Raw genomic sequence first — 24,894 nt, 5'->3', positions numbered from 1 at the left:
ATTATTAGAAAAATGTCCTTTCGTGTAGGAAATGCACACTAAAGTATTCAGGGGTGATGGGACATCAGTTGGCATCCTACTCTCAAATGTTAGAAAAAGAAAATTCTTTATGCTGGAAATTGTGATTTTTTTATTTAAAAAATCCCAACAATGGAATGTTATTCAGCCTTAAAAAGGAAAGAAATTCTGGCTGGGCATGGTGGCTCACGCCTGTAATCCCAGCACTTTAGGAAGCCAAGGAGGGTGGATCACTTGAGGCCAGGAGTTCAAGACCAGCCTGGCCAACATAGCAAAACCCCATCTCTACTAAAAATACAAACAAAATTAGCCAGGTATGGTGGCGCATGCTTGTAATCCCAGCTACCTGGAGCCTGAGGCATGAAAATCACTTGAACCCTAGAGGCAAGGCTGCAATATCTGAGATTGCACCACTGCACTCCAACCTAGGTGACAGAGCAAGATTCTGTCTCAAAAAATAAAAGCAAATAAAAAGGAAGACAGTTCTGGCTGGGTGTGGTGGCTCACACCTGTAATCCCAGCACTTTGAAAGGTCGAGATGAGTGGATCACTTGAGGTCAGGAGTTCGAGACCAGCCTGGCCAATGTGGTGAAACCCCATCTCTACTAGAAATACAAAACTTAGCTGGGTGTGGTGGCACGTGCCTGTAATCCCTGCTACTCAGGAGGCTCAGGCAGGAGAATTGCTTGAACCTGGGAGGCAGAGGTTGCAGTGAGCCAAGATCAGACCACTGCACTCCAGCCTGGGTGAAAGAGTGAGACTCCGTCTCAAAAATTAAAAAAAAAAGGAAATTCTGACACATGCTACAATATGTATGAAACTTGAAGACACGATGTTAAGTGAAATAAGCCAGACATAAAAGGACAAATACTGTATGATTCCACTTATATGAAGTACTTAGAATTTCAATTTGGGATGATTGGAGATGGCTGGTGGTGATAGTTGCACAACAATGTGAATGTTCTTAATGCCACTGAACTATATACCTAAAAATGGTTAAAATGGTAAATATTATGTCATGTATATTTTACTATAATTTTCAAAAAAAAAAAAGCAGTCAGTTTCTCCTCCCTCTACCAGCCTTCCCCCCACCGCAAAAAAAAAAAAAAAAAAAAAAAAAAATTAATTCCATAGAGGAACGAAATAAAACTTCTCTTACCTCCAAATTATCAGGGCAATATTTTTGCTCTAGGTCCCAAGAGGGTGTTTCACCAAACATCACCATTAGATGATCAATAAACCTAAGGATAAAATGTGTACTTTCTGGGTATCAATAACTCATGACCAATTTTCCCACATCAGTCCCCAGACACTAATTCAAAGTTATCTAGCATGTATAAAACATGAAATGCAGGCTTAACCCATTTGACAGCAATACCCAAAATGTGCATATGTATCACTTGTCCTATTATGACATTTTTTTTTTTTCTTTTGAGACAGGGTCTCACTCTGTCACCCTGGCTAGACTACAGTGGCATAATAGCTCACTGTAGCCTCGACCTCCAGGCTCAAGCAATTCCTCTAACTTAGCCACCTGCGTAGCTGGGACTACAGGTACATGCCACTATGCCTGGCTAATTTTTTTCTTTTTCTTGTGGAGACGGGGGTCTCCTATATTGCCCAGGCTGGTCTCAAACTCCTGGGCTCAAATGATCCTCCTGCCTCAGCCTCCCAAAGTATTGGGATTACAGGTGTGAGCCCTGCACCTGACTGACAGGATTTTCTTTTCTTTTTTTTTTGAGACAAAGTCTTGCTCTGTCACCCAGGCTGGAGTGCAATGGCACGATCTCTGCTCACTGCAACCTCCACCTCCCAGGTTCAAGCGATTCTCGTGCCCCAGCCTCCCAGGCAGCTGGGACTGCAGGCATGTGCCACTACGCCTGGCTAATTTTTTACATTTTTAGTAGGCATGGGATTTTGCCATGTTGGCCAGGCTGGTCTTGAACTCCTGGCCTCAAGTGATCCTCCTGTCTTGGCCTCCCAAAGTGCTGGAATTACAGGCGTGAGCCACCGTGCCCAGCTGACATAATTTTCTTTAAACAAATTCAGGGTTAAAAACATTTCTGGTCGGGTGCAGTGGCTCATGCCTGTAATCCCAGTACTTTGGGAGGCCGAGGTGGGAGGATCATTTGAGCCCAGGAGTTCAAGACAAACCTGGGCAACGTAGAGAGACTCTGTGTCTACCAAAGAATTTAAAAATTACCCAGATGTGGTGGTGTTCACCTGTGGTTCCAGCTACTTGAGAGGCTGAGGCAGGAGGATCACCTGAGCCTGGGAGATGGAGGCTGTGATGAACCATAATCACACCACTGGACTCCAGCCTGGGCAACAGAGCCAGACCTGGTCTCCAAAAAAAAAAAAAGATTACAAAAAAAATTGTCTTACAATTAGACTTATTCTATGCATTAACCCTATGAAATCACAAGATACATACATATATATATATATATATATATTTTTTTTTTTTTTTTTTTTTTTTTGAGACAAAGTCTTGCTTTATCACCCAGGTTGGAGTGTAGTGGCATGATCTTGGCTCACTGCAACCTCCACCTCCCAGGTTCAAGTGATTCTCATGCCTCAGCCTCCTGAGTAGCTGAGATTACAGACGCCCAGCTAATTTTTTGTATTTTTAGTAGAGACTGGGTTTCACCATATTGGCCAGGCTGGTCTCGAACTCCTGGCCTTAAGTAATCTGCCTGACTTGGTCTCCCAAAGTGCTGAGATTACAGGCATGAGCCACAGCGCCCGGTCTATTTTTTTTCTAATTAATATTCACTTAAGTTGCTATGCATGTATTACCTAAAATGACTTCATATTTCACCAGTGATGTATACCACTCTTTGGCAAACACAATACTGTGGTGTTACACATACTAGCCCAGTCAGTACGACGATGAGACTTTTGTCTGTCGTTGCAAACCTAGTCAGTCAAGGTTCAGTCAGCTACAGGATAGAGAGATTTCACACCAGATTGTGTGAAACCCTCTAAACCATTATCTTCCCTTCTCAACCAAAAATCCACTTGTCCGTCCTGTCACAAAAAGAGACAGCATGCAAGTAAAAGCAGAGGGCTCCTGGGCAAGTCAGTACCTGGAGTCCTCATGAAAAGCAGAGATGAAGTCCGACTGGGCATACTCTGGGTACAGAAAGAGCACAGGCCAGCTCAGCCTGCCCTGGTCATCTAGACTCAGCCTGGCTCCATGGGGGTTCTCAGAGCTGAGTCCATCCAGGAAAAGCTCACCTAGACCTTCTGAGGGTGAATCTTCATCCTCACAGGCAGCTTCTGAGAGCCTGATATTCCTAGCCTGGGTTAAAGACAGAAACACACACATAATGCACATCTTATTGTGTGGGAGGATGCAAACCCATTTTACTGAAGTAAAGAAACCCTAACACTTGGCTAATTTTTTTATTTTTTATTTATTTTTATTTTTTGAAGAGACTAGAGTTTCACTATATCGTCCAGGCTGCACAATTAACTTTATTTTTAATTTAATTTTCCCCATCCATACCCTGAATGAACATGGACATCTTTAACACACCAAAAAAAAAAAGAAAAAAACCGTAACAATGGGAGCTCCGAGGGACAACGCTACACACAATCCATCTTCATTATCCCTGAGGCCTGGCGCATAGTAGGTACCACTTACTTAACTCACCTTCACTGGGCATCTACCTTGTGCTGGACCCTGTGTCACAGAGACCTAGACATGGTTACCTGCCCTCAAGCCTCTGCTCAATATCAAGTGGTGAGACAGCTATGAAAATAATGATGATATAAGGTAAGAAGTGGAGTTGGGGAACCACAGATGATGGAATAATTAATTCAGCCTTGGGGGCTGGAGGTGACTAAGATATGCTAGGCCTTGAACAATGACTTTGAAAAGCAGAGAAGTTGGAAGGGAGGGGCACTTAGAAGGGAGGAAGAGCATTCCACTCCAAGGAGCGGCCTGTGCAAAAGCACAGAAAAGATCAAGAAGGTAGCCTGTACAGAAATGTCAAATGTTTCAGTTTAGCTGGGACATGGAATATTAGAAAGACTGTGCACTGACTTAATCTTGACTGTCTCTCAGACATGGGCATAAAGCAAGAGTCTGAAATAGTAGGGTCACCTCTTATGTAAGCGTGCAGGGGCTCCTAAGGTTAGCACATGAGGGGAAATGACATGCAACCAAAATTAGATTTGATGATATTCCCTAAATTGGAGGTTAGCAAACTTTTTCTTAAAGCATTAGATATGAAATATTTTAAGAGTTCTGGACAATGGTCTCTGTCAAAATAAACTACTCAACTCTGCCACTGTAGTGTGAAAACAGCCATAAGTAGTAAGTACACAAACAAATAGGCAGGGCTGTGTTCCAATGGCTGCAATTTGCTGACTCCTCCCTTAAACCATTAGTAAATACAGCATGCATGGCTTTGTGTACTGTTGAGAGTAATTCTTATGTATGTTAAGTTTGAGATGAAGGGTTACACTAAAGGAGAGAACCAAAAAAACAAAAAAAGTGTGTATGCAAATATCTGGGTGTCTGGGCATCCCATATTCTACATTTAAGAAAATGAACAAATCCCTCACTGTGAATGAGAATTAGATGAAAAATCTGGAGTATTCTGATCTGTTTGATGTGTTAATACATGTAAACAGACTGTTGTGGGGAGGGAATAGTGGAGTATGTTTTAGCAGTGTTAAGTTTCTTACAGTCAACAAGTAATATAAATGGTGCATAATTTCACTAAACAAATAATAAAAAACCTATCCCGGCCGGGCATGGTGGCTCACGCCTATAATCCCAGCACCTTGCGAGGCCGAGACAGGTGGATCGCCTGAGGTCAAGAGTTCGAGACCAGCCTGACCAATATGGTGAAACCTCGTCTCTACTAAAAATACAAAAATTAGCTGGGCATGGTGGTGTGTGACTGTAATCCCAGCTACTCGGGAGACTGAGGCAGAATTGCTTGAACCCAGGAAGCAGAGGTTGCAGTGAGCCAAGATCACGCCACTGCACTTCAGCCTGGGTGACAGAGCAACATTCTGTCTCAAAACAAAAACAAAAACAAAAACAAAAAACAACAACGACAACAAAAAAACCTATCCCATAATCTCCCAGCAGATACTCTCTCCTTCATGAAAACCAAACAAGCTCAAACAGGTGACTCCCTAGGTATCAAGGTTAAAGCAAGATTTGGGTCAGACTACATACATTTCAAAATACAGAAAAGAGAAAGGGAAGGTAGGATTTTATTATTGTTGTTGTTGTTGTTATAGGAGCAACATCCAAAAATGTCAAACTTTCTCAAGATGCAGTATAACCCAGTGGTTAAGAGCAAGGACCTGGCTCTAACACATGTGAGCTGTGTGAGGTTTCTTTACCTCTCTGAAACTATTTTATTATCCAGCAAAACAGAAGCAAGATAACCTATCTCAGAAGGCCATTGTGAAGATTAAATAACACTTAACCCAAAGCAGGTATTCAGTACAGTAGCATCCCCTTATCCATGGTTTTGCTTTCCGCAGTTTCAGTTGCCAGTGGTCAACCATGGTCTGAAAATATGAAATGAAAAATTCCAGAAATAAACAACCTGTACGTTTTAAATTATGCACTGCTCTGAGCAGCAGATGATGAAATCACAGGCTCTGCTCCTTTGTCCAGCACATCCATGCTGTAGATGATACCCACCTGTGAGTTAGTACCCATCTCAATGATGAGATTGACTGTCATGGTATCATAGTCCCTGTATTAAGTAACACTCATTTTACTTAATAAGGACCCCAAAGCATAAGAGTACCGATGCTGGCAATATGGATATGCCAAACAGAAGCTATAAACTACCTCCTTTAAGTAAAAAGGTGAAACTTCTCAGCTTAATTAAAAGAAAAATTGTATGCTGAGGTTGCTAAGATCTATGGTAAGAGAAACCTTCTATCTGTGAAATTATGAAAAAGGAAAAAGAAATTAATGCTAGTTTTGCTGTTGCTGATGTACCTCAAACTGCAAAAATTATGGCCACAATGTGTGATAAGTGTTTTAGCTAAGATGGAAAAGGCATAATATTTGTAGGTGGAAGACACAAACAGAAATGTGTTCTGACTGATGGCAATCAGGTTTGGTACTATTTGAGATTTCAAGCATCGCTGTGGATCCTGGAACACATCTGCCTCAGATAAGTGGAGATAACTGTATATGTTACTGAGACCAACACATGCACACGAGTGAGAGAGCTGACTGAACTGGGGTGGCCTGACTCCACAGCCTGGTCTCCTCTGTCACACTGCTTTACCAAAGTAGAAAGAAAATGAACAAATTCCTTCAGGTAAAGCATCCCAAGAAAGGTTCCCAACAAGCTTCACAGGATTAGTGGATTTAGCAGGACCATAAAAACCTAAGGTTTGAGAACTCACCTTGATGGCCTGGAGTAAAGCCTCATTCTGATTCCTCTCCTTCTTTTCTTTCAAGCTGGCTTTCCTCACATCCCTCTGTTCAATTCGCTAAAAATGAAATTTAGATGCATCAGCTCTAGAGACCTGGCTTCCTCTTCTATTGCCCCAGCCTGCTCCTAAATTATTATCTCTGATCTCTATCCAACCCAAGCTCCTGTGTTAAGGAATACCAGTGGCCAGATTTTAGCTCAATAAACATTTACAAAGTACATGCCTAGATGTCAGACCCAGTGGCAGCAAAAGTTTAAATTTACTTCCTGTATGTACCCAAGGAACTCACAGTCTACTGAAGGGTTGAGGGGTACAGACAAGTAAAGAGCCAAGTGTAACAGGTGGATTATGTACTACTCTGGTGGTGTGAACCGAGTGCTATGAAACACAGCCTGGGTGATAGAGACCCTGTCTCTATAGACGCTATAGATTTTTTTTTTTTTTTTAAATTATAACCACCCTAGTGGGTATGCAATGGTATCTTACTATGGTTTTGATTTGCATTTCCTAATAATTAATGATGTTGAACATGTTTTCATGTGCTTTTTGGCCATTTGTGTGTCTTTGGAGAAGCGTCTATTCACATCCTTTGCTCATTTAAAAAACTGAGTTACCTGTCTTATTGAGATGATAAGAGTTGTTTATATATTGTAGATAAAACTCCCTTATGACTTACAAATATTAACTTCCATTCTGTGGACTTTCTCTTTTTTTTTTTTTTTTTTTTTTGTGTGTGTGTGTGGAGACAAGGTCTCACTTTGTTGCCCAGGCTGGTCTCGAATTCCTGGCCTCAAGTGGTCCTCCTGCCCTGGCCTCCCAAAGTGCTAGGATTACAGGTGTGAGCCACTGCACCCGGGCCCTTTTCACTGTTTTCTTCACCTTTATCTTAACCTTTTCATTTTTTTGATGGTATCCTTTGAAGCAAAAAGTTTTTACTTTTGATGAAGTCCAATCGATCTACTTCTCCTTTTGTTGCTTGTGCTTTGTGTCATATCCAAGTTCATGAAGATTTGTATCTATGCTTTCTTTCAAGAGTTGTGTAGTCTTAGCTCTTACATTTAGGTATTTGATCCACTTTGGGTAACTTTTTTATATAGTATGAGGTAAGGTTCTAGCTTCATTCTCCCACATGTGAATATCCAGTTGTCCCACTGTCATTTGTTGAAAAGATTACCTCCCTATTGAATGGTCTTGGCACGCTTGTTGAAAATAAATTTCCCATAAATGTGAGGGTTTATTTCTGAGCTCTCAATTGTATTACATTGACCTATATGTCTATTCTTATGCCAGCATCACAATGCCTTGTTTACTGTAGCTCTGTGGTATGTTTTGAAATTGGGAAGTGTGAGTCTTCCAATTCTGTTTTTGTCTTTCGTGATTGTTGCTTATTCAGAGTCCCTTGAATTTCTATATGAATATTATGATTAGCCTGTCCATTTCTACAGAGAAGCCAATTGGACATTTCATACAGATTGCGCTGAAATTTGCCAGATGTGGCATTACATGCCTGTAGTCCCAGATACTTGGGAGACTGAGGCAGGAGGGCTGCTTGAGCCCAGGAGTTTGAGGTTGCAGTGAGCCATGATCTTGCCACTGCACTCCAGCCTGAATATTAGAGCAAGTTCATGTCTCAAAAAAGAAAATTACACTAAATTGATATATTAATTTTGGGAGTATTGCCATCTAACAATATTAAGATCTCATCTATGAACATGGGATGTCTTCCTACTTACTTAGGTCTTCTTTAATTTCTTTCAACAATGTTTTCTGTATTTTTAGAGTACAAGTGTTAGCTGATTTTGTTAAATGTACTCTTAAGTATTTTTTGATGCTATTGAAAATGGAATTGTTTTCTTAATTTCATTTTCAGAGTGTTCATTAAAAATCTATAGAATACAAATGATTTTTGTGTACTGGTGATGTTGTTTCCAACAAGCTTGCTGAACTTATTTATTAGTTCCAAGAGTTTTTTAGTGGATCCCTTACGATTTTCTATATAATGTCATGTTGTCTGCATATAGATGGTTTTACTACTACTTCTCTTCCACTATTTTTTTTTTTTTTTTTTTTTTTTTTGAGACGGAGTCTCGCTGTCGCCCAGGCTGGAGTGCAGTGGCACGATCTCGGCTCACTGCAAGCTCCGCCTCCTGGGTTCACGCCATTCTCCTGCCTCAGCTTCCCAAATAGCTGGGACTACAGGTGCCTGCCACCACGCCCTGCTAATTTTTTGTATTTTTAGTAGAGACAGAGTTTCACCGTGTTAGCCAGAATGGTCTCGATCTCCTGACCTCGTGATCCACCTGCCTCGGCCTCCCAAAGTGCTGGGATTACAGGCGTGAGCCACTATGCCCGGCCACTCTTTCATTTTTGAAGAATAGGTTTGCTAGATATAGAATTCTTACAGTCTTTTTCTTTTAGTTCTTTGAGTATGTCATTTACCTGCCTTTTGGCCTTCATGGCTTCTGAAGAGAAAGCTGTTAATTTTCCTTAGGATTTTTTGTACATGAAGAGTCATTTTTCTCTTGCTACCTTTAAGTTTCTCTTCTTTGTTTTTCAACAGTTTGATTACAATGTGTTTAGGTATAGATCACTTTAAGTTTATCCCACTTAGAGTTTGTTAAAACTTTTTAGATGTATACATTAGTGTTTTTCACCAAATTTGGGGAGTTTTTGGCCAGTATTTCCCCAAGTATTCTTTTGCCCATTTCTCTCTCTTCTCTCCTTCTAGGACCCCCATTATGCCTTTGTTGGTATGCTTGATGGCATAGTACAAGTCTCTCTTCATCCTTATTCTTTTCTCATTCTGTTCTTCAGATTGGATAATCTCAATTTATACATTCTTTTTTTTTTTTTTGAGATGGAGTCTCGCTCTGTCGCCCAGGCTGGAGTGCAAAGGTACGATCTTGGCTCACTGCAAGCTCCGCCTCCCAGGTTCACGCCATTCTCCTGCCTCAGCCTCCCGAGTAGCTGGGATTACAGGCATGTGCCACCACGCCCGGCTAATTTTTTTGTATTTTTAGTAGAGATGAAGTTTCACCATGTTAGCCAGGACGGTCTCGATCTCCTGACCTCGTGATCCACCCGCCTCGGCCTCCCAAAGTGTTGGGATTACAGGCGTGAACTACCGTGCCCAGCCTCAACTGATACATCTTAAGTGTGATGATTCTTATTACTGCCTGCTCAAATGTGCTGTTGAGCCCTTCTAGTGAATTTTTCGCTTCAGTTATTGTACTTTTCAACTACAGAACTTCTGTTAAGTTCTTTTTAGTAACTTCTCTTTGTTATATTCTCTATTTGGAAGACATCATTCTCATACTTTTTCTAGTTCTTTAGACACTATTTCCTTTCATTCTGAGAAGATATTTAAATTAGCTGGTTTAAAGTCTTTGTCTAGTAAGTCCCACATCTAGGCTTCCTCTAGCTAATGACCAGACAGTACGTCTTCCAATCTTTGTCAAGAGGCTTTGTGTACATGTTGAAGCACACTTTTATCATTCACCGAAGCAGTTTACAATTCTACCTTAGACTTCACCTCCTGCTTGCAGAGACTCTAAGAGCTTAGGATCTTCTCAGGTCTTTCCTGAGCACATGTATAGCCCTACGCACACGTGTGACCATCTAGATCTCCAGGAATACTGGAGCTTCTTGGAGCCTCCACAGAATTTCATTCCCCAGTTTTTCCTTTTAAGCTTTATGATGCACCTATTGTTTGCTCCAAGTGTTATCCACTGCTTCAGCTTCTACAGTCTTTAACAATTGCCTCTAATTGTTTTTGACAAATTCTCTCCCACCTTTCATTCCCCCTATTTTCTGGCCCTATGTAAAAAAGCTTTTTATACTGGGTAAGCTCCAAGTCGGGTCATATAAAAATAGCCCTGTGAGCTGGGTCTTCCAGGGATCCACCAGATGGTCAAATCATGACAATTCTCTGGGGAAAGGCTTTGAAAGAGCTCCAATCCTGTTCTGCCTCCTCTGGTGGCTGCAGGCTGCTCATTTTCACCATGACTGTGGGCTATGGGCTTTCAAAGCTACTGTGGAACTGGGGAGGAGGGAGATGAGAATAGAGTAAGTTAAAATGTCACAAAGCTATTGGCTTTCAAGGCTACTGTGGAACTGGGGAGGAGGGAGATGAAAATAGAGCGAGTTAAAATGTCACAAAGCTTGCTGTTCTTACTGAGGTGCCATAATTTTTCTTGAATAAACATGCCCCAGATTGCTGCAAACCTCTGGTTCATTTCCAGAGTCCTAGAAAAGTTAATTCTGACCATTTTTGCCAGTTTCCTCATTGATCTTATAGAGAAAAAAAATTTTTTTTTTTTGAGACAGAGTCTCGCTCTGTCGCCCAGGCTGGTGTGCAGTGGCGCGATCTCGGCTCACTGCAAGCTCCGCCTCCTGGGTTCATGCCATTCTCCTGCCTCAGCCACCCAAGTAGCCGGGACTACAGGCACCCGCTGCCACGCCTGGCTAATTTTTTGCATTTTTAGTAGAGATGGGGTTTCACCGTGTTAGCCAGGATGGTCTCAATCTCCTGACCTCGTAATCCACCCGCCTCGGCCTCCTAAAGTGCTGAGATTACAGGCGTGAGCCACTGTGCCCAGCTGGAGAAAATTTTTGAAGGTCTTTAGTCCCCCACTGTGACTGACACTACCCCTCTCTATTTTTTAAATACTGGTTTTATTAATTACTGAGAGAGTTGATATATCCACCTATTTGTGGATTTGTCTCTTTCTTCGAGTTGTCAAGTTTTGTGTCACGCATTTTGAAGCTGTTATTAGGTGGCTACACATTTAGAATTGTTAAATATTCTTATAAGCTGGTCCTTTTATCATTTAAAAAAATGCTTCAATGGCTGTGCACAGTGGCTCATGCCTGTAATCCTAGCACTTTGGAAGGCTAAGGCAGGAGGACTGCTTGAGCCCAGGAGTTTGAGACCAGCCTGGGCAACATAGTGAAACCCTATCTCTACAAATTTACAATTAAAAAAAAAAAATTAGCCTGGCATGGTGGTGCATGCCTGTAGTTCCAGCTACTCAGGAGATTGAGGCAGGAGGATCAGCTGAGCCCAGGAGGTAAAGGCTGCAGTAAGCCATGATCATGTCACTGCACTCCAGTCTGGGTAACAGAGCAAGACTCTGTCTCAAGAAAAAAAAGAAAAAAGGCTTTACTTCATCTCTGGTAATACTTGCTGCCTTGAAGTCTACTCTGTCTGATATTAATATAGCCACGAGTCTGTTGGCTATATGCCAAGTACACAGGAACCCAGAATCAACTTGTACTCAGACATAGGGGAATAATTCAGCTATTCAGCAAGCAATGTCACCTAAACCTAATATCAGGGTTCTGGGCCTTGAAATCTCCCTTTAATTGTGACTGTCCCCAGTAGCCCTCTAGACATTCATTCCTGTATATACCACTTTCAGAAATTCTGCCACACCCAATTACCTAGGCTCAGAATTCTGTTATTGAGCCATGTGGGTCCATAGAGATCTACCTTTTCTACCATTTCATATGACCAGAATGACCTCTGGTCATTGCTGATGACATGTGACATTTCTGGCACTTAATAGCTAAAATAATGATTAAAAACAGTAATAATAACAGAATACCATCACTACCCAAAATAATATCCAACATTTAAATAGCATTACTGTGTATGTTCCAGGTGCTATTTAAAAAACATTACTTATGTTAAACCATCTAAACTATATAATAACCCTATAAGGTAGGAAGTATTTTAATCCTCCTCCTACTAGTGAGGTAGCTAAAGCACAAAAAGATCAGCAAGTTGTCCAAGTCACACAACTCTCATGAAGGGAGTCTTCAAATTCAGGCAGTGGCTCCAGAGTCTAAGCTCTTAGCCACTGTGCAATACTGCCTTACATGCCTGTTAATAGAAAACCAGAACTAGTCTTAAGGTCTCTTAATTCCGGTTTCAGTCTCTCTTCATGGCTTATACTATGGAATGGAAGTATATAATATATACTAGGAGTCTTTAGCTGGCCCTGAACATGTGACATTGTTATGTGACTGTATATAGTAAAGGTATCTAATTTTGCCCTGGACAAGACATATCTCCATTCAGATTGATGGGGATACATTCTGAAAAATGCACTCATTGTTTTACAAGCATCATGGAATGTACTTACACAAACTGAGATGGTATAGCCTGCTACATACCTAGATTATATGGTACAGCCTATTGCACCCAGGCTACAAACCTATATAGCACATAACTACACTGAATACGGTAGGCAACTTGTAATATATGCAGAGTTCCATCATTGAATGAAACACTGTTATGTGGCACATGACTGTACTACCACTATACACACCATCTATCCTTGCTTACCTCTATATCACACTATAACTGTTTACTTGTCTGTATTCTCCATAGAGTTCCAAGAGTAGGGACTAGTTTTGGGTTTTTTTGTTTTGTTTTGTTTTGTTTTGTTTTTTGAGACGGAGTCTCGCTCTGCCGCCCAGGCTGGAGTGCAGTGGCCCGATCTCAGCTCACTGCAAGCTCTGCCTCCCAGATTCACGCCATTCTCCTGCCTCAGCCTCCCGAGTAGCTGGGACTACAGACGCCCGCCACCGCGCCCGGCTAGTTTTTTGTATTTTTTAGTAGAGACAGGGTTTCACCGTGTTAGCCAGGATGGTCTCGATCTCCTGACCTCGTGATCCGCCCGTCTCGGCCTCCCAAAGTGCTGGGATTACAGGCTTGAGCCACCGCGCCCGGCCTGGGTTTTGTTTTTAAAAAGTTACAATGACTTGAGAGACACAATCTTGGGAATGCTAATTAATGCTACTTAGCAAATGCTAATTGGCTGCTGACAGTCACCAACCTTCAGCTTGTCTGCTTTAGCCCTCAATTCCAGAAGCTTCTTCTCTTTGCCATCTATTTGCAGTCCCTCATCACACCAGTTCACGGCCTCGGCAAAGTGTTTCAGTTCCAGATGGCATAAGGCACCTGCAGAACCCAGAACCCTTAGGATCCAAGAACAACATGCATGGAAACAGCCTGCTTTGAGCAAGATCTCCCACCCCTACCAACTACTAGCCAGTACCCTGAAGGCAAAATGGAGGATAATGCCCCTTATACTGCAGTCCCCAGACAAGGAAGAATATTTTTTGTGTCCTAAATCAGAAAAATCCCTAAGGTCCATTTAGTTCAAAACTCCTGTAAGTCTCCCTGGTATTAAGGGCTCTTAAAGTAGGAAAAGCTGTAACTTAGTGGCAAACCATATAGATCAAGGCTAGAAATCTGGCTGTGTCATTTACCAGCTAGACCTTAGACAAAGGACCAAGCATATCCAAGTTTTAGGTTCCTCATCTACAAACAGGAAGAATAAAGTCCTTCCCAGATGATTTTTTAAAGGAGGAAAAAGCAGAATTTGCTTCAGCTATTCATCAAGGCAGCGGCAAGGCCAAAGACATTAGGTCTCTCCTAATTTTGTTCTTTACGGCTACCAGTTGAAGCTGCCTCTCCCCCATCAAAAATAATAATAATAATAATAATGTTATCATGTACATCTTTCTCCATTTAGCCTCTTTAGGTTTTCCACAGAATTTCAAAATATAAGAATTGTAAGGGCTTAGATGTCAATAGAATCTAACCCCATCTTCTAGAGATGAGCAAACTGATATTCAAAGTGGGTGTCTTGCCAAGGTCACACTGTAAGTTAAACCAACAACTGAATCAAGGATTACACACTTCCAGCCTGAAGTAAATTCCACAGGACTACCTAGATTCAATTTATCAGTCAATCTTTGTTCAGTATCTTCTTTTCCTACAGCTGAGGGACATGGATCTGCCTACTGCCCTTAACCATGAACATTTAAAGAGGCATAATTTTGATAAAGCATTCTAAGCTGGTCCATGGGGATGCAGGGAAGATTAATATGTGATGAATAAATTAAAGTTTGCAAAGCACCTACGAGCTTCTCAAAGAAAAGGTGAAGTATAAAAGTAATAAAAGCACTATTATTACATAGAAAGGTCAGACTACAAGAGAAAACATAATCTGAAAACATCTCAGCACCAGAGTCATCAGCAAAGGTCCCACAACTTATCTTTTAATTAACATTAACATGGCATTTGAAGACCTTTGCTTTCGATCAGCTAATTTGGGGGGAAAAAAAATATCAGAATGTGGCTTTGCAAATGCTTTGTTTTAATTAATTTTATTATTTATTAATTTAAAATGACGGGTTTCTATTTCTCTACAAATTCTTAAAAACATAAAGGGTTAAGTCATTCTCTGAGGAATTCTTTTAAAAGTGGCATGTTGCTGCTGATAAGGAACAGGAACTTAATACCCAGACTGCAAAAATAAGATGACTTTATTAGCACCCTAGCACCTCCATATCAAAGCTTTAAATGTCATACTGTAGTTCTACAAGACTTACCTCTTATTATTGCTTTGAGGTGGCAGGGTTTTAGCTTTCTGGCAGCTGTCACATCATTGAGAGCAGAACGAAAATTGCCTAACAAAACACCATTTAGTAAAAGAGAGAAGTTTTGAGATCAAAATGTTTCCAAAATTTTATACATAGTGACAAAGACACTGTTGTACAATCTTGGGGAAACACAAATGAGAGCAACTGTTTTTTGGTTGTACTCATCAAGAGCCTTAGAAATGTCTGTAACAGGCAATCTACAGAACTGTAAATGACTAGTAAGCACATGAAAAGATGTTCAAGATCACTATTGATTAGGAAATTAAAATTAAGAAATTGCTAAAAGTTAGACAAATAATATCTAGTATTAGAAAAGATATGAAAAAGGGGCACTCTCAGGGTAAACTAGAAAGCAAATTAGCATGTACTTTGTGCATATATACTTTGACCCAACAATTTTCTTCTGGAAAATCATCAAAAATACTTGAACAAATGTGCAGGGATAAATGTAAAAGCATGTTAACTACAGCATTACTTTAATCGTGAAAAGCTGGAGATAACCCAAATATACTCGATTTGGTAATGATTACATGAATTATGGTAAATCCATACTATTGAATACTATGCAGCCATTAAAAAGAACGAGATAGATCCTCATGTAAGAGATATGGTAGGATGTCTGTTCTATATTGTTTTAAGTGGTAGTTCTATGAGTACAGAAGAAGCCTATTTTAAAAAAAAAAAACAAACCAAACTAAATATCTAGACACACATGTATATATTTGTAAGTGCATTAAAAAAAAAAAGGTATGCAATCACAAACATACCAGTTATCCAAACTAGGAAGCCATGAGGTATACTTTGACTTTCTGGAGTATACTGTAATTATTACTTAATGGTTTAGTATTTACCTAAATCTCTAGCCCAGGGGTCAGCAAAATATTTTGTAAAGGGCCAGATAAATATTTTAGGTTTTGCAGGCCACATGTGGTCTATTGCACATTCTTCTTTGTTTTATTACAATTCTTGAAAAATGTCAGAAACATCTGGGGAGGTGGCTCACTCCTGCAATCCCAGTACTATGGGAGACCAAGGTGAGAGGACTGCTTAAGACCAGGAGTTCAAGACCAGCCTGGACAACATAGCAAGACTCTCTCTCTCTACAAAAAAAAAAATTTAAAAATTTGCTGGGCATGGTGGTACATGCCTATAGTTCTAGCTACTCGGGAGGTAGAAGTGGGAGAACTGCTTGAGCCCAGGAGTCTAAGATTGCACTAAGCTATGATCACACCACTGCACTCCAGCCTGAACAGAGTAAGACCCTGTCTCTTTAAAAAAAATTTTAAAAATTAAAAAAAAAAAGTATGGAACATTTTCAGTTCATGGCAAGCCAAGGGGCCAGAGGTGGACTCTGAGTCACAGTTTGCCAAATCCTGCTTTAGCCTAATGAATAATCAGAACTATTAGAAAAATATTATGACTTTATTTGTTTTTACATTATTTATAAAAACCAAAAAGCAGCCTATATAGTCAACAATACTAGACTAATAAAGCAAACAGTATAAATAGTGGCATGGCCATATGATGCAACTTTAGCTATTGAAATAACATTCAAAAATGATTTTTAATGACGGGTGAAATTGTTTTGTTATAAAATTAAGTGAAAAAAACGAATATCAAACTGGAAGAACAGCAGGATCTCAACCATGGAAAAAAATGCACATGAAAGTGATCCAAGGACTTTTAGTTAAAGGAGGCAGACTGAACACATACATTTAACTCAATCTCCACTCTCTGGCCCATGAAGACAAAGAAAATGAGAAGGACACAGAACACAGTCTGGAAGCTGGAAAACAAAGGGACAAGTAACTGATGTATCAGGCTTAAGGAAACTGAATTCTAAACCAGCAGAGGGAAAGCCCAAAAGCTACGAAGCTGTACTGCAGAAACTACAAAGTACCCAGGACTCAGGAACTGATGGCACCAGGTACCTCTGGAAGTGGGGGTGAAGGTGGGTTGAAAATCTACTTAATCAGAGTCCCATATCCCTTACCCCTCTGCTGCACCAGTGACCTACTCCTCCCCTATTCCACCAGGTGGAAGGCTGGAAGACAACAGACCCTAGCAGACAACAAAACAGTGGGTCTCTGGACTGGAACCCCCAGGCACAAGGGTGATTCAGTAAAGGAAATATTAAAGATTGAGCCCTTGGTCCTCTTCTCCTACTTGGTTCCCAAAGTATCAGCAGCCAGGATTTCCAAAAAGAGAAAAAAGAGTAAAAAAGAAAAAGAAAAATATCAAAGAATTCAAGGAAATTTCCTAGAAACATGAGTTTCCAGACTGAAAAGCTCTACCGAGTACCCAACACAAGGCACAATGTTATGAAATTTCAGCACACCAGCCCCAGAGTCCTAGGTCCTCTCTAAATTCTGTGATAACAAACACAGGTCTAGGCTGGGTGCAGTGGCTCAAGCCTGTATTACCAGCACTTTGGCAGACCAAGGCAGGTGGATCGCTTGAGCTCAGCAGTTCAAGGCCAGCCTGAGCAACATAGCAAGACCCCTGTCTCAATTTAAAAAAATAATTAAAAAAAAAAAGAAAAAACCCACAGGTCTAACATAACCAAGGCTAGTCACCAGCAATACTACTTAAATAATCATTTCCCAAATTTAACACTACAGAACCTGCATGAGGTTAGTGTTAACTGAAGAGGAAGCTTACAAAATTTGAGAAACCCAGGGTAAATTTATTTTCTTGCAGGCTATCTCAGTGTCTTTAACATGTTAATGTGTACTGCAAATCTCTAAGAAGCAGCATTTTCCAAACTTCCTCATCCTCCTCCAAACTTCCTCATCCACCAGAATTACTGGTGGCTCACATCTGTAATTCCAATACTTTAGGAGACTGAGGCGGATGGATCACTTGAGCCTGAGTTCGAGACCAGCCCAGGCAACATGGAAAAACCCTGTCTCTACAAAAAAAATGTAATACAGTAAAAAATATGAATAAATAAATAAAAGAGTTAAAATTCCTCATCCAAGCAACTTTTTAGAAACAGGGTCTCGCTTTGTCACCCAGGGTGGAGCGGAGTGGCATGATTATGGCTCCCTGCAACCTTGAGCGAACCTCCTGCCTCAGCCTCCCAAGTAGCTAGGACTACAGGCAGGCACCACTATGCCCAGTTAACTTTTTTGTAGAGACAGTATCTCACTATGTTGCCCAGGTTGGTCTTGAACTCCTGACCTCAGCCTCCCAAAGTGCTTGGATTACAAGTGTGAGCCACTGCACCCAACCAAAAAATATTTTTACCTCCCACAGAACACTCTGAGATATTCTCCCTTAGATTAAAATGGCTTCTCTCACCTAAAGATCTCTACTGCCTTAATCCTGCTAGCATCCTTGAAAAGAGGATAAAAGGCAGAAACACACATTTTTTGAGAGAGTAGAAGCCCTTGGGCTCAAAAATCTCAGAACATACTGCCTCATACATCAAACACCTTACTAGAGTGACCAAGTCACTTTTTGGGTTCAGATAGTAAGAATTACACAATCCATTCTGTTTCTCTTTTTATCATGTAAACTTGGAAGAACAGAGTTCAATCAGAATAAACTATCCTTAGTCTAGGTTTCTGTGATAACAGCCCCTCATCCTCTGATGTTCTCAAACCTCCACTAACCATCATAATGGCTTGTATCATAAGTTTATTCTTCAGAAAGCACTTATAAATTACCCAGATAGTACTGTGCTGCTGCCCGGTTGGTATAAAGGACAGCGTTCAAATCAGGATCTGCACATTTCTTCTTTAATCCTTCAGTGTACGAAATTACAGCTTTCTTGTAGTCTTTTTCTTTAAAGTAATCATTGCCCTCATCTTTATAGGTCTTGGCCTGTTCTGCAAAGAAGAGGAAAAATAATCACTATTGCCTACTTTTAAAAGGCTCATTAAAAATAGATTCTAAATCACGCAATAATGTACTATATGATACACCAAAGGAAATAAACCAATAGGGAAAGGAAACTCAATGTTACGATAAAAGTGGGTATCAACATGGACAAAGTCACACAAATTTAATGCTAATTCCAAATATCTTACAAGGTAGATTACTGTTTTCCAAAAAAAGAAGCATAAAGGAAAAAAGTATACTCATCCTAGCTACTGAAGAAAAGAATTCTTTTTTAATCACTGAAGAAATCAGTGAGGGACAGGGGGATTGATTATACTTCTGCTTTTGCTTATGTTTTTTATTCTGTGGAGTGCAAATTCCCCTCCTCACCCTAGCAAAAGCCTACAAAATTACAAAGATTCAGCTCAAATTTCCTATCTATTGTGAATCCACTCCTGCTCCTTAAAGTGTTCCAACAGGACCCGCTACCGCTGTAGTATACACCTACATTTGACACTTATAACACAAGTTTGTCTTGATTCTTTAAGACAATAGGCTTCTCACTGAGCCTGACCTTGGAGAGTGGAATTGTGTCTTACTCATCCCTGTATCCCCAATTCCTACCACTTAGTAGGTACACAAAGAAGTATGTTGGAATGAATAATGACAAGTTAGCTCAGGCTAACTTCTTGTTATCAATCAGAACCCTTCTAACCCACACTTAATTCAGTGGAAACACAAAACAAGTATTAGTCATGTTAAGATACCTTCTGGAGAACGCTCCTCATCAAAAATAATTGACTGGAGACAAGCCAAGTCAGGATTCTCCCTGGGATCAATTTCTGATGGCGCTCTCTTCATAAATAGGGGGACCTTTTCAAATTCCTGGAAATGGTTAAGAATGAACTACATGAATAAGCTTTTCTACTGAGCAGATCCAATTCCATGACTCATTATCAAAGTTTTTTTACTCATCATGATTTGCAAATCATCACAGCTAGCTGTATCCATTCAGGCCTCCGCTTCCCTTCTGTAAAATGGGAGTGTGGTGTAATGGTCTCTAATGATTGTTTTAGTTCTCATATTCTACAAGAGCGGCAGGAATTACCATTAATTGAACGCCCTTATGGTCTTGACACTTTACCAACTGTCTCATTTCATCTTTGCTATTGGTGATATAGTTCGGGCAATTTTACAGATGAGGAAACGGGTTCAGAGAAGTTAAGTAACTGACCCATATCAGAGCCAGTAAGTGGTGGAGTCACAGGCCTGACTCCAAGACCTAGGTTCTCAAATGTACTGACAGCTTAAGAAGCAACTCAAAACCTCGAAGCCGATTTTCAATACTCAACTAGAAACCAGCCATCAGCTGGCAGCGCCAGGGATCTGGAATTGAGGGAGGCGCCCCAAAACCCGGGTGCCCCACGAGTCCGTGCCCCACGCCCCTACACACATGCGGAGACCCCCGGACAGCCCACCTCCTCCCACTGGTCCTCATGAAAGCCCCCACGGTAAGGCTGGCTCTGGAACTTTTCCAGGAAGGAGTCCATGACGTCGTCCGAGGTGGGATTCTGCCCAGGTTGCTCCATAGCTGATACCCTGCTTCCAGCCTGGGTCCCGGCGCCTTGAAGCGAGCACCCCTTCCGGCGGCGCGAGTGCCCTTTCCTCAATCCTCCCGGCGACGCATGCCCGCGCGCCTTGGGTTCCGCCGGCCTGGGAGCGTGACCAGGCGTAGCCAATACGCTCCTCCCCCGGCCCGCCCTCCTCGGCGGTGCCTGGCCTCTCCTGCCCCGAATGCTTTTGGAGTGGTGCGTAAGCCCGAATCCCCAAAGCCCCCATCTCACGTCATTCATTTGTTCGTCAGTCAGTCAACACATACTTATTTAGCTCTTTCTGCGCTTCCGGCCTGTTCTAGTGGCTGGCTATATAGTGGTGGGCAGAGCGGATGAAATCCCTGCCCTCTAGGAGTTGCTAAGGCAGTGGGGAGGAAAGGACAATAGACAGTTGAGATGTAAGAGTTTGTCAGGGGTAGCAAGAGCTACTGGGGAAAAGTTTTAAACAGGATGGGTAGACATTCTGCCAGAGGCCTGGGAGTGACCAGGAGGGGTCTGGGAAAGGCATTCCCATAGAGGGAACAGGGAACAGGCCGGAACCCTGATGAAGGAGGGTCTTCTGTGCTTGGGAAACAGCAAGGAGGCCAGTGGAGCTGAAGCAGAGTGAGGAAGGGGACAAGGAGATGATGAAGTGGGAGGACAAAGGGGCTGTAACTATGAGGATCTGGCCATTTCCTCAGAGTGGGATGGGACCTTTTGGAGAGTTTCGAGGAAAGGAGAGTCTGACTAGACCTCTGTCTCTGAGCTTAGCCACCCCTAACTCCCACAGCTCAGACAGAAACAGGGTCTCCAGTCCAGGTGCTGCAGGCCTGGTTAGGCAGCCCCTGTGGCTTACTGCAGCTGCCCTACCGTCCAGCAAATGGCTGAAGTTCCCCGGGGCTACAGCCTTGGGAAGCTCCTAGCCTGGTCTGAAATGAAAAGCAGACAGGAAGCACACCAATCTAAACTGGCCTTGGGTCACAGGTCTGCTCAGTGAAGGCTCAGAGGGGTGGGATTCAAGGTGACGCAGAGCTGAGATCAGAGCTGAGGAAGGTCTCTGCAGATGGGTAGAGGACTCAGCGTTTTAGGCAGTGGGAGCTCACATGTGGAGAGAAGCGTGGAGGTGTGTACCGGCCCACCATGCTGGGTACTGCAAGTGTTAAGAGGTGTGGCCGGTGGCTCATGCCTGTAATCCCAGCACTTTGGGAGGTCGAGGCGGGCAGTTCATGAGGTCGGGAGATTGAGACCATCCTAGCTAACACAGTGAAACCCTGTCTCTACTAAAAATACAAAAAATTAGCCGGGCATGGTGGCACGCACCTGTAGTCCCAGCTACTGGGGAGGCTGGGGCAGGAGAATCGCTTGAATCCGGGAGGCGGAGGTTGCAGTGAGCCGAGATCACACCACTGCACTCCAGTCTGGGCAACAGACCAAGACTCTACCTCAAAAAAACAAAAAAGAGGTGTGGCAGGCAAGTGGGTAGGGGCCAGAAGGCCTGCCTACCTTACTAGCCTTGGTCCTGCAGAGGATAATGAGCCGCTGAAAACACCTAAAAGGACCAAGGGCCGTGAGCACATTTGTCTTAGGAAGGCCTGGGCTGCCAGGTGAAGCACTGATGGGGGAGGTTGGTTAGGAGATTGACAAGGAGGATGCTGATAAGAGACCAAGGGAAGGGAGAGATCTGAAGCCCAGCAGTGGGGCTGGCAGGGTGGTTATTCTTTGATACGGGGATGGAGACAGCAGGGCTAAGGGTGGTGCATGGGGACCATGAGCCTTCCAGTGCCGGGACTTTATCTTTTCCCTTCAGATTCTCCCACACCCAGCAGAACACCTGGTCCTAGTGCTCCCTTTCCTCCAAATCCAAACTCCTTTTCCACACTTCCTCCTCCAGCCCTGCTCCCTAACCCTGGTTTCCTCCTTTATTCTCCTCTTCATCATCTTTTCCTTTATGGAGTCCAGAGCCTACAGAGTCTTTTTGCTTTCATTTTTTTTTTTCATTTGATTCCTGTAAGAACACTGTGAGGTATGAACCCATTTTACAGGTAACAATAGGGGAAGCTAAGAGAAGCGAAGTAACTTGCCCAGCACACTCTGAACCTTCCAACTCAAAACTAATTAGGGGTCTTGGCCGATAATTGAGTCAATCAGCCCCCTTTGCTGTGCTTAGGGGCCACTCAGACCCAAAATATAGCAGCTGTCATCTGTCAGGGCCACCCTAGACCTGGGTCCTAGCCCATGAAAGCAGAAGTGGTTCTGGGTGGAAAGGATTCAGGTATAGGAGTCTTGAGATCTTTGGGACCTACACTTCCATTAGTTCCCTTGCAGGACCTTGGGCAAGGCCCATCCCTGTTTAAGCTGTGTCCTCATCTGTGGAATGTGGGCAATAAAGCCAGTCTGCCTTCCCCATAATCCACAGGGCTACTGAAAGACTCCAAGGAGGCAATGTTTGGGAACATTCTCCCTGATGGGAAGGATTGCGCAAATGAATCTCCCCCGTTTCCTACGCTCTCTCCCAGTCCCAGAATACCAATGGCCTGTGCTACCATTTATTAGAAGATGATTGTGTGGTCAATATCATGGGCTCCTAACCCCCAACAGGAGCTTAAGTTAGGTGCTCCACAGGCTGATGTCTCACTCTACATACTCTCCCAGGGAAATTGTACCCCAGCCCCTACACACAGATGAATCCCAAATCTGCTTCCATCTCAGGTCCCTCAACTGAGCTCCATCCGTGTCCCTTTGTGGCCGCCATAGTCTGTTCAGGCTGCTATAATGGAATACCATCAACTCTGTGGTGTGTAAACAGCAAACATTTATTTCTCCCAGTTGTGGAGGCTGGGAAGTCCAAGATCAAGGCCTGGCAGATTTGGTGTCTGGGGAGGGCCTGCTTTCTGGTTCACAGATGCCATCTTTTCAGTGTCCTCCCATAGTGTGAGTGGTGAGGGAGCTCTGTGAAGGCTCTTTCATAAGGGCACTAATCCCATTCACTAATCCCTAATTAACTCTCAAAGGCCCCCACCTCCTAATATAATGACCTTGGGGGTTCGGATTTCATATGAATTTGGGGGGGACACAGTGTTCAGACCACAGCAGCAGCCAGCGGCCCTGTGGATATCTCCAGTAGCTTGCTGCACAGTCCCTTAAGCTTACTATGTCCAAATTGAACTCATCCCCTGCCCCACAGCCTGCTCCTGGTCCTGGGTTCACCACTCTATGTGGGCTCCATTGGCTCAGTCATCCACCCAGAAACCTGGGTGCCACACTCAGCGCCTCCCTCTCCCTCCTCCCTCCTCCATTCTGTCAATTACTAGGCTCTGAAAGTCCCCTTCCTCAGTCTCCTGCAGGCCTGGCCATCCTCTCCATTTTATGCTGCAAGGTCCGGCCACTGTTCCCTCAGCAGTTTCTGGCTAAGTCTCCCTGATGGTGCTCTTGTCCACACTGCCATCCAGTCCTTTCACTCCACGACATAGTGAGCTTCTTCTGCTTCCTTTTTTGTTTACTCCCTTTTATGCCCCAAAGCCCTCCTCCTTACTCTAATCAATCATTCTAGCATGTTTTATTAGCATTTGTTTTGTTTTGTTTTATAGAGATGGAGGTCTCACTGTGTTGCCTCAGGCTGGTCTTGAACTCCTGGTCTCAAGCCATCCTCCCGCCTTGGCCTCCCAAAGTGTTGGAATTATAGGCATGAACCACCATACCTGGCCTCTAGTGTGTTTACTGTGTCTTCTTAGTTTCTAAGTGTTCTTGCAAAATGTGAATTCTTGTGTGTGTGTGTGTGTGTGTGTGTGTGTGTGTGTGTGTATGTGTATATATATATTTTAGACAGAGTTTCACTCTTGTTGCCCAGGCTGGAGTCCAATGGCACAATCTTGGCTCACTGCAACCTCCGCCTCCCAGGTTCAAGCAATTCTCCTGCCTCAGCCTCCCAAGTAGCTGGGATTACAGGTATGTGCCACCACGCCTGGCTAATGTTGTATTTCTAATAGAGATGGTGTTTAACCATGTTTGTCAGGCTGGTCTCAAACTCCTGACTCAGGTGATCCACCTGCTTCAGCCTCCCAAAGTGCTGGGATTACAGGAGTAAGCCACCGCGCCTGGTCAACTTTTGTGTATACATTCTTGATACACTTTTTCCCCTCAGCACTGGGTTTTAGGTCCCATCTAGCAGCCCCTAACTGCTGTGCAGGGCCCCACGGCACACATCTTCTCCCAAGGGACGGATACCCAGGCTGCCTCCTTTCCCCACCACCACAAAGAACACTGATCAACTTCCTCGTGCATCTCTCTTTATGGACCTGTGGAAGATTCCCCCGAGCTATGTATCTACAAGTGGAACTGCTCAGTCGTGGGTATGCATGAACTTAGTAAGACTGAAGTGACCGAATAATGACAGATGTCTACAGATTGCAGAAGAGCTGCGCCAATTTACCATCTCACCAGCAGTGCCTGAGGTTTCCTGTATCCCTAGGAGGAGGCGCCTTCTAAAGCAGGCATCTGCCTACACCCCTCCCCTGCTTAGCAGCCCACAGTGCCTTCCCACTCCTAGCTGGATGAAGTCTCCCTCCTTAACACA

General features: G+C 42.9%; 1 protein-coding gene across 1 annotated transcript in view; it reads right to left on the bottom strand.

The window, feature by feature from the left end:
• Window positions 1–20,460, bottom strand: part of TTC4 (tetratricopeptide repeat domain 4) — a 28,877-nt gene extending 8,417 nt beyond the window's left edge. The window contains exons 1-8 of the mRNA XM_050803334.1: window positions 20,208–20,460; window positions 19,497–19,614; window positions 18,576–18,737; window positions 14,854–14,931; window positions 13,290–13,414; window positions 6,418–6,504; window positions 3,108–3,322; window positions 1,178–1,259 (exon numbers count right to left, since the gene is read on the bottom strand). Coding sequence (XP_050659291.1) covers window positions 1,178–1,259; window positions 3,108–3,322; window positions 6,418–6,504; window positions 13,290–13,414; window positions 14,854–14,931; window positions 18,576–18,737; window positions 19,497–19,614; window positions 20,208–20,318 — 978 coding nt within the window. The 5' untranslated portion in view covers window positions 20,319–20,460. The remainder of the gene's footprint in view (window positions 1–1,177; window positions 1,260–3,107; window positions 3,323–6,417; window positions 6,505–13,289; window positions 13,415–14,853; window positions 14,932–18,575; window positions 18,738–19,496; window positions 19,615–20,207) is intronic.
• Between the last annotated feature and the right edge of the window lie 4,434 nt (window positions 20,461–24,894).

Source organism: Macaca thibetana, chromosome 1 (assembly GCF_024542745.1).
Source record: "Macaca thibetana thibetana isolate TM-01 chromosome 1, ASM2454274v1, whole genome shotgun sequence".
Lineage (NCBI taxonomy): Eukaryota > Metazoa > Chordata > Mammalia > Primates > Cercopithecidae > Macaca > Macaca thibetana.
Note: the sequence above shows the minus strand (reverse complement) of the source record. Positions and strands in the feature narration are given on the sequence as shown.